This window comes from Tachypleus tridentatus, chromosome 13, assembly GCF_004210375.1.
Source record: "Tachypleus tridentatus isolate NWPU-2018 chromosome 13, ASM421037v1, whole genome shotgun sequence".
NCBI lineage: Eukaryota > Metazoa > Arthropoda > Merostomata > Xiphosura > Limulidae > Tachypleus > Tachypleus tridentatus.
The window spans coordinates 150261764-150272577 of NC_134837.1; the positions used below are offsets into that span (position 1 = coordinate 150261764).

General features: G+C 33.2%; 1 protein-coding gene across 1 annotated transcript in view; it reads right to left on the bottom strand.

The window, feature by feature from the left end:
* Positions 1-6655: 6655 nt before the first annotated feature.
* LOC143238251 (protocadherin gamma-B2-like) overlaps positions 6656-10814 on the bottom strand; it is a 66501-nt gene continuing 62342 nt past the window's right edge. Inside the window, exons 16-17 of the mRNA XM_076478325.1 lie at positions 9962-10412; positions 6656-8327 (exon numbers count right to left, since the gene is read on the bottom strand). Coding sequence (XP_076334440.1) covers positions 8241-8327; positions 9962-10412 — 538 coding nt within the window. The 3' untranslated portion in view covers positions 6656-8240. The remainder of the gene's footprint in view (positions 8328-9961; positions 10413-10814) is intronic.

A 10814-nucleotide genomic window follows, 5' to 3' on the forward strand; every position in this document is an offset into this window, starting at 1 on the left:
TTAAGTAAATATAAGTCTTATTAAACAACTATTGCTAGGGTTAGTGCAAGTTTACGGCCATCCTATATCTGGGTCTCTCGCTGGGACAACGGTAAGTCTTCGGATTTACAACGCTGAAATCAGTGGTTTGATTCCCTCCGGTGGACGACAGATAGCCCGATGTGGCTTTGCTATAAGAAGAACACACACACACAAACACACTCTCAACTTTGGCTAACAAGGATATTGCAGGGTACAAGCAGAATATTTAAACACAAATTTAAAGGAAGCACTCAAGTATAACTGAATAAAAATATTATTTACTACTTATGGACAAGTAAAATAAATGATATTTTTAAACATCGCATACTTATGAATATTTTTAGATTTTAAAATAAATGTTATCAAGAAATGATATTTCTTAGTGTCAAAGTGACACTTACAAAATTAGAAAAAAAAGTCCTGCTCAATGCAGCTACTGATAAAGGTAAAAATTGTATAAAGTGTTTTAGATAGTTTATTTGTTTGTTTTTCATTTCACGCAAAAATACACGAGGGATATCTGCGCTAGCCATCTGTCATTCAGCAGTGTAAGACTAGAGGGAAGGCAACTGTTCATCTCCACCCACCGCCAACTCTAACTAACGAATAATGGGATTGACCGTCACATTCTAACGCCCCCACAACTGAAAAGGCGAGCATGTTTGGTCTGACAGAGATTCGAACCTGTGACCTCAGATTTCGAGTGAAGCACCCTAATCACTTGATCATGCTTGGCCTTTTTAGATACTTTGCTAGTTTTAAGCACAAAACAACATAGTTTGCTCGTTGCACTGCGCCCACTGATAGAACCAGTCCTTGATATTTAGCGTTAAAAGTTTCGAGGAGATATTGGATAAATTAACTACACAAAGAGATGGTGAATGAGGGTAATCACGAGTGCCTGGGACCAGGGATATGATGGTCTAGGTTACACAGCACGGCACTTGTTGATGTTGAGGTTGGTACTGGTTTGTATATGAATGTTGTAACGATTGTTTTGTTGTAAAGAGCAAAGCTGTTTAACGAACTATTAGTGCACTGCCAATCGCGAGTATCGAAACCTGAATGCTAGTGTTGTAAGCTTTCAAGCCTTACCGCTGAGTAAACGGGGATGGCAAATATTATAATAAGAAGATAGTCATAAAACTTTGTATGTTTATAGAAACTGGTATTGTTGTAGGTTATAATGTTACATAAGTGTTCAATCGATAAATTGTCTGTTTCTAGCAGGTCATCCCATAAGTAATGCCCAAAAATTTAATACAAAAAGTGCATAATCATTTCTGTCTTTGTAGAAGGCTTTAATGACTAGAATATGTAGTAGAACGTGAATAAAAATGTTCAGACAAATAAAAGAAACTAACCCAACTTCACTTTTTCAGATCATTAATGAAATAAACTTTTATGAAGATGAATGTGTCTGAGAAGCACATTAGGCATATAATGCTTTATGAGTTTAAAAAGACAACAGTGCAGCAAAAACTACGCGAAGCATTCAAGATGTTTATGGTACGGAGTCTCTCAATGAAAGAAAATATCGAAGGTGGTTTCAGAAGTTCAGATCAGTTGACTACAGCTTAAGTGATGCGCCACGTTCAGGTTGTTCTGTTGAGTTTAATGATGACTTGCTGCTGGCTGCACTTTAAGAAGATTGTGCTGTAACAGTTGAAGAACTAGTGCAGAAACTTAATTCAACCCATTCAACGGATCACCGTCATCTGCAACAGCATAGAAAGGTGTTAAAATATGAAAAATGAGTCTACCATGATTTGACAGAAGTCAACCTTAGAGTAAGAGTGGACATTTGCACTTCTTTGTACTATCGAGAACGTAACTAACCTTTTTGGGACAACTTAGTGACTGGAGATGAAAAATGGATATATTATAAAAATATTAAGCGCCGCAGACAATGGCTCAGTTCAGGTAAACTGGTTAAAGCACAGTCCAAAATGGACCTCCACTCTAGGAAAGTCGTGTTAAGCATTTGTTGGGATATTGTTGGTGTGATCCACTTTGAGTTGCTGCCACTCAATGTAACGATTACATCACACTTCTGTTGTCAACAGCTAGAGCACTTAAATGTTACTTTGAGAGAAAAGAGGCCTGCTTTGATCAATCGTAAAAGTGTTGTTTTACACCAGGATAATGCACTGTTTTATGCAGGAAGGATCACATCTGCAAAGAGTTAAGAGCTAGATTAGGTAAAACTCCCATATCCACCTTATTTTCCAGACCTTGCCCCATTTGATTATAATCTATTCTGAAGTTCGCAGAACTATCTTGATGGAAAAGAGCTTGAAACACATGGAGATGTTAAAACTACCCCTTCTACATTATTTTTCTTCAAACCCCAAGAACTTTATAAAAGTGGCATTCAGAAGCTTGTGAATTGTTGCAGAAAGTAATTAATAATAATGGGACATACATTATTGATTAAATAACGTTAAAAGCATTTGCAATTCTTTTTCTTTTTCTGAATCTAAAATCGGACATTACTTAAGGGATTACTTGTTAATTGCATTAACTCCTCCAGTGGCACAGCAGTATATCTGCAGACTCACACCGTTAGAAACCGGGTTTCAATACCCGTGGTGAGTATAATACAGGTAGTCTATTGTGTACTTATGTGCTTAATTCCAGACCAACCAACAAGCAAAACTAATTTAAGTGATAATATTTCCTTAGGACATCTGTGACAGACTTTATTTTATTTTTTTGACGTAGTCGTTTTTAGCTTGAACACAAGATTTCTTGAAAAAATATTTTTCAACCACAATGTGAAGTGAGTTAGAAAATAGTACTAATAATATCGATTTATTTTTAAAAAATCTCCCTTGTATGATTTTATTTTTAAGAGAATCCCTGTTACGTAATACGAACCAATACAAAATCATAATGGTTTTAATGACAAGTTCATGCGTATTGCGTACATCATTATTACGGATATCAAAGTATCATGATTACAAAAAAAACAATATCTTTGTCATAAAGCCACGCATTTCAGTGATTTTACGGACATTGAAACTATTTATTTCTAGCTTAAATGTTACAATGAATACAGAAATCAAAAGAGTTCAAAACATCAACAGACACCACATCCCGAAACATAGGAATGTGCTTGACAAGTTGTCAGAGATATTCATTAACCAATTTTCGTTTACCCACAAGACAAGCAGAAACAACGACTACAACATTACATTTCTAGATATATATATATATTTCATGTCCACTATTCCTCAGTGCACAGTGTCGCCAAACTTTAACATTATGTCAGTAAAATCTATTTTTCTACTTTAGTATACGATGTGATTTCTTATTTGTTTGTTTGTGTTGAAGCGCATATAACACAATGGGGTATCTGTGCATTGCCTACCGAGGATATCGAAACCCAGTTTCTACCATCGAAAGTCCCAAGACGTACCGTTGTGCCACTGGGTACAGTGTATTATACGGAGCATCTTGTGTTAGTAAGAGGCTCTGTACCTGATACGCTGTACTTTGTCATTCGAAACCTAAATTATTTACAAGTTAAATAAGGCTTATTATCGCAGATTTGAGTTGAAATTGCTACTGACATAAAACTTTATTACTAATTTATCTTTAAAATGATCAATAAAAAAAGCGTTTGAGTCTCACCTCCAAAGGGTTGGGATGGGGATGTATGAGATTCCTTGTTTTATTTTTGTGAAGAAGTTTGTAGACATTTTATCTTTGAAGATGATGATGTTTAAAAAGTGGCTGCTTGAGGAATGGGAGTCAGTATATAATTATACTACAAGAAGTACTTTACTGCCTTTCCTTTGTGAAAAATCAAACTCTCACGCTCAAATTTGTCTGCTAAGAAAGATTTTCGACTGTATAGCAATGCCAAGAACACGTGGGAAGCATGCATAAGTGTATTTTTTCAATTACGAAGGAATGTCTGGTATTTATTTATACATGGCTTACATCTTTACGAATAGAAGTTTCAGTTATTATGCGTATTTTGAACTCGCAATTAGAGTTAAGACATCTAAAATTTGTGTGTATCAATTAAGTGACCGTATAGTCTTTAAGTACTTAGTAGATGCTTGATGAGTATTGGTAATATCAGATGTGTTTGTGGAGAGTTCTCAAAATGTTGTGTTCCGAGAGTAAATTAAACCAAAATTATGAGTAAAAAATATTTTTATTTTTTGTTTTTGAAATTCTCTTGTCGTGGTGTTTTGTAATCTACATATTTTTTCTTGCGTTTTACGGCATGCGCACATTGTACTGAAGTTACGACAATACAAATTGCAAAGTTAGGCGTCCCTTATGTGACGTCATTTTAATGTCTTCTGAGTGACTGACAGACGGCCCGGCATGGCCTAGCGCGTAAGGCGTGCGACTCGTAATCCGAGGGTCGCGGGTTCGCGCCCTCGTCGCGCTAAACATGCTCGCCCTCCCAGCCGTGGGGGCGTTATAATGTGACGGTCAATCCCACTATTCGTTGGTAAAAGAGTAGCCCGAGAGTTGGCGGTGGGTGGTGATGACTAGCTGCCTTCCCTCTAGTCTTACACTGCTAAATTAGGGACGGCTAGCACAGATAGCCCTCGAGTAGCTTTGTGCGAAATTCCAAAACAAACAAACAAACAAACAGACTGACAGACAATATGTATAGTAGTGCGAGAGGCTAAAAAAGGTGATCCATCCAGGAAGCCTCCTTTCGAGGAAGTAACTGGTAAATGCCAAAGTATGTGTCTCAGTCTGCGGACTCACAACACTAGAAACAGTGTTTCGATATCCATGGTGGGCAGAGCACACCATTTTGTAGCTTTGTGCTCAACTTCAAATAACTCAGTCCATTCGTTAGTGTACACTTGTATATGACTCATAATTAATGAAATATGGATGTTATAATTTGTAACTATTATTTTAAAGTTGTTTTTAGTTGGCAGGCTTTTTTAGATGATATAATGAAAATAATTTGAAGTCCAGTCCATGCACAGTACAACAAATTAGCTTGTTTTTACCTTGGCGTTTTTACAAACTTAAATACTGTTGTAGCTTGTACGTTGCTTTTCTAACCACGTTGTCCTTACAATACTAGCGTAAAAAATAAACTTACTTTATACAATTTCACAGTTGATGAACCAAGTTACTGAAAACAAAGCACTGACAAAAACGCTGAGTATTTCGTTCTATCGAATAGAAATATCTTTCTTCAATGTTTCACCGAACCTCGTATTTATAGACTGTTCTTCGAATTTTCTAAATAATCAGGCGTCAATTTTTAGAGATTTTTCTAAGTGTACGCTATTCTACGCGCCATCTAGTTAACATAAATTACATCATGAAAGATATATTTTTCAACGCTGTATATAAATTACATATTCCAATAATATGATTAGTAAGTGATAACATATAACTTGAAACGTCAAACGACACGACTAGCAATAATTTTTAATCGCAATTTAGTAGTGAATCTGTTCTTTGTATATGACTGATAAGCTTTGAAATACGTATATGTTTCACATTATACACTCTGTGGCTGAAAGATGAGAGAATATTTGTGCATTTCCTAGAAATAGTTCGAACTTCCCATATGCTATTTTATTGTATATACCTTTTCTGACAATGGCGTAGAAAAACTCTGCTTCTATCAACGTTATAAGACTTGCCAAAAAGCAAGACAAAAACAAGTTCTAGTTTCTTTTGAATGTTTTACTGCATACTGTTCTTGCTAAAGACGTTTTATTATAATTTTTCTTTGTGGAAAAATTAATTAAAAGGCAAAGTTTTGATTATCTTCCAACGCTCTACGTTATTCCTATTTATTTTTTGAAATAGTTTTTTGCTCGTAATATAGGCTTAAAAGATTATTTACCAAGTCCATGTATCTAACAGTCCACAACCATTTGTTTATATTCTTCAACTTATATTTCAAAAGATTGGCATGGTATGTTTTACATGCATTAAGTGCATACTCGATAGACACAGTTTTCAAGAATCACTTACTTTGCCATATGTTATAATTTCACAACGTGTATCATTTTAACATCTTCAAATAATTTTAAAAACTGTGTGGGACAGGCATTGTTTCGCCAGTAGAACGCCATGCTTTGGTAATAATTGGTTAGTAAATGCATTTGGTTAGATTATTGAAAGATAAAACTTACGGACACATTAAGCGTAATATAAAATGTGTAGATAAAACTAAACCTTTAGCACCTAATGTCTGACAACAACTAAAACGATGTGTCTTGGAAAGTTGTCTTAATATCAAAATAAAGTTATAGTGTTGACCCATATTTATGATATGTACACTTCCACCAAATGGACGTAACATTGTCTAAATTTTTCTTTAATCACTGCAGTTATTTTTGTGGCTTCATTTGAGTAACTGTACATTTGCATTACTGTACACATACCTCTGTATCTATATTTTTAATATCTGGAAATGGATATTGAATTATTTATGCCAATTTAGTATACACATTAGATATCTAGTACAAGGTTTCTGTTAACTGTTGACTGCTGTTACCAAGTGAGTTTTCATCGTACGTATTTCACACTTTTATAAGTAAGGTATTAACGATTGTTGATATAACTTTATGGTTTCTGTTAGCTAAAGTTCTGCAAGAAACATAAAGAGTCAACAACTAATTTAGCAACTTTAGGTTTTTATCTTTATTTTCTAACAAGTTTCGGTTTCAGGATTTAGATACACATTAAATATAAGTTAAATCATACAATTTCACAACAACATAACTATACAAAAACTTGACATTAGATGTGATTTCCGATTAGTTATGAAACATTATATATATCACAAAGTACAGCAAAAATTATGTATTTCAGAAAAAAAATCCAACTTACTGAAAAAAAATCATTAAGAAACCTATGCAAACTTTCAAGTAGCAAACCAAATGTCCTTCCAGAAGTTTCTTCAAAAATAATTACGATTGCTATTTATAAACCTTTTATAAAATTTACTCTAGTTTTGTTTCATTTACATATTAAAGATATGAGAATGTTCAGAAAGGGCTCGGAATTTTTAAATGCAATTTTTAAAATATTTTAATGAAGTTTTATATTTCATTTTCTTAGTAATTATAATTTTCAAGTTACTGATTTCTTAAAATACCGTTCACCATCTCTAGATCCACGTAATGTATCATATAGAGTAATTATAAGTTTCTCTTTATTATAAAAATTAAATATAATTACTAATTTTTAATGTAAAATACATAAGGAACCCATACAGTAAATGGTTGAATTAATTGTAATGATACTTTTATGTAACTTCTTTACTGTTATTAGAGACCTTTTGATCAAATGCACAGACCCACAGAATAATTTAGAAAAAATATGTTTAACGATTCCCTCAAGTCCATGGTCGAATTGGAAATTCTAGAGCTAACAATTCAAAAATTAATCTCCCAAGTATAGTATATAAATTTCATCATTCCTTCCCCTATATAGATAAAATGGATACAGATGTTTCTTATAATCATGGTACAGAGATTTCTTAAAGCTCACAGTGTAGTTGAATGCGCAACAACTTACATTTTATCTCAATGACACATAACTATAAACAAAGTAAATGGATAAGAACACATAGAAACAAATTCAAACCAAACGTCTGATGTCGGGAAATTATTAAAAATCACTGCTAAGTATATTATTTAATATAGCAGCTTAACAAAAAGAATTTTTTTTAATTATTTAATGCCAAAAAGTTCGACAATTATGAGATTTTCAAGAAAACTTCCATTCAAATACATTCACTTCACTAAAAATATCTACAAATTTTGATCCTTTAAATATTTGTACAGATATACTTTTAAAGAAATATGATAAATAACTTGAGCTGTTCACAACACTTTTTACAAGTATCGCGGAGTAAGCAGTACAGATACAAACGGTCGAAATCAAGCGACTTTATTTGTATTTTTAGCTTGAGAACAAGTGGTGTTGGCACTTATTGTTCAAAGAACCAAACAAACCGTTAACAAACATCACCCAAACTACTGAATATACATTTTTATGATTTTATTTTCTTCTTACAAATGCCATGGTCTCGTTAAAAGATGGAGAGCAGAAGCTACTTGACCGCATAAACAATTTAGTTATGATGTTATTCAGTAAGGAAAGCAAAAATTTGTTCGATGACACAGACTCAGAAAGTGTTATACCAGTACAATACAACAATAATGTATTTAACTTTCATTCGGATTAATATTCATCCACTTGGATCAGAAGTACATAGTGAGGTTCGGGCGTCCATCTGACTGTGATGACTTGGGTAAAGGTGTTACACTAACGTCTGGGTCAAGTTCCGTCTGAAAGTAAAACATATATGGATATCTAGATGAAACTGGTGTTCTTACATTTAATACAATGACCAAAAGTTTTTTAAGATATATCAACTTAAATAGAAGAAACGTACAAATACTAGTATGAATAAAGCTAAATAAATGTCATATATTATAATAACAAATGTTAACAGAAGCAGATGATTTGTCTATAGGCCAATAGGTTAACTTGGATGCTTGTCTAACAGTATTTTGCAGTTTTTATCATCAATATTTTTGATTACTTTAAAACGTTTTGCATTTTATAAAAATAAAAAACATCTAATTCACTTTATAGCTTTCTGAAGACTATTACTTTTCACACTCGCGAAAAGAAAATACAATCTTAGAAATACGAATTATTCGAAACTAAGTTCTTGGAATATTGTCTATATGACTTGCTCAGTTCGGGTTCCGTCCAGGTGATTAAAGCACTCGACTCGTTATCTGAGGGAAGCGGGTTAGAATCCCCGTCACACCAGATTGAAAACAAGGCTTTCAAGGATTACTACAGTACTTTTTTGTGAAGAATTTTTCTTAAGCAATTTTTAAAACGTCCAAAAAGTAAAAAAAAAACTTCGCCTTATAGTACCTTAACATTTTATCAGCACATTACTTGGATACTTGCTCCATTTTCCAAGGACTATAAGTTATCATTACTAAACAAAAAGTTACTGGAGAGAGAAAGAGTTTTTCTTTTTTTTTACCATAACAGGAACCGCTGGTTAAAGAAAATATCAAATAAATGGTGAAAAATTTAGATATCTTCTGAAAGCAACTTATTTAGTGTGAATAATTTTCTCGTAAAACCATTGAGAGTTGGTAAGAAGTGAAAATATAACTTTCACATGTGAAGAAAAAATGATTTATCTGTAATTTTAATAAGGTTTGAGTATACATTATCTGGTCATAGTCATGAAAAGTTGATTGAATTCAATTTCTTTTGTGTAAGAAGAGTGTATAATAAAGCTCCTGGTGGGAAATAAATAAATTAGTCTGAAATAATATCTCACTACTACACAAAATAATATTTTCCTAAAAAGTCAAATTTTGAAAAATGCTGAGTGCTAATATACATTAATTAAATGTGGATTAAAAATTCACTCATATATTTGAGTTCTTGCATAAATGTTACACAACACAAAAGATTAAATTAAAAACCATGATATCCCGTTTCTGAAATATACTGTCCAGTCGATTATGACATTTTAAAGCTAAGCATCAAGGTTTTTAGAAATAGCAAACTAAATAAAACTATTAGACCTGGAAAAGTTTGGTAAAATAAATAAATTAAATATTCAAACGTGAGTATAAAAAGTGTAATATAAATAGTGAAACTATAAGTTAAAATAATCTTTTTTCGCATATTTTCAGAACATCAAAAGTAAAGTTGATAATGACACCAAACTAAACATAATATTTAAAATTATTAGTATCTTTAGAGATCTCTATATTCTAATGGTCGGATGAAATTAGTAGATAAAGTCTACAGTTAACTTCTCATTATGATGCAAGAATTTACATTTCAGATAATGTAAGAAGTAACCCACCACGTTAGTTTTATAATGTTGTGAGAAGTAGCCTGGCATTTTAATTTTCTGATGTTGTGAGAAGTAACCTACCATGTTAGTTTTCTCGTCCTCCCAACTTAGTTTCTTTACTCTTCGAGGAATAGATCCATTTGGCCAGTGAATGTTGTGAATTTTACTATTATTGGGATTCTTTACTACGTTTTTCACATGACCATTGGCAATTTTTTCCTGCGAAATTTCTCCTCTCGTCCCATGACTAGTTTGACGTTGAGTGAGTGGACCTCGCGAGCCACTCTCTTGTATTTGACTTGTGTTCGCAGAATGATGATCTGTTGGTCTAGCAGCACCTGTAGTATTTGTTTCATTTAGGTTAGACATTTGAAAGATGGGATTTTCCACGCCAACAGGATTTGTTTGAGACCGAGGCTGTTCTGGAGGTTTTCTACTTGGATGGGCGGCGGTCATATAACTGGACATTTTATTAATGGGAGGTTGACCGGTGGAGGCCATAATGGTTGGCAGTCGATCACGATACTGTTTACTGGTGGAAACAGAAAAGATATAAAAAGATACACTAAACAGTTATCAGAGGAACAGAAAGTTGTAAATAAATAGTATACATACCCATAAAAATACAAAGGACTGGGTACGTTATATTAAAACGATTTTATATATGCAAATAATTATGTCACGTGACAAACACATCCAATATAAAGTCAAGGTGGTACGACACGTATCAGTACTAAATTCTTACACTGTTTGGCGTTATTTAAGTAGGTTGTTGTCACCGCAAATTAATCACTTTTAAGACGTAACAGCCCTCCGGCACTAAATGTTAATAAACTCGAATAATTAAAGATATTTTTTAGGTCGGGGGTTTAGAAGTTATAAGACGGGAATATCCCTTGTACTTAATGGTGTTGGAAGATAAAGGAATAGGAAG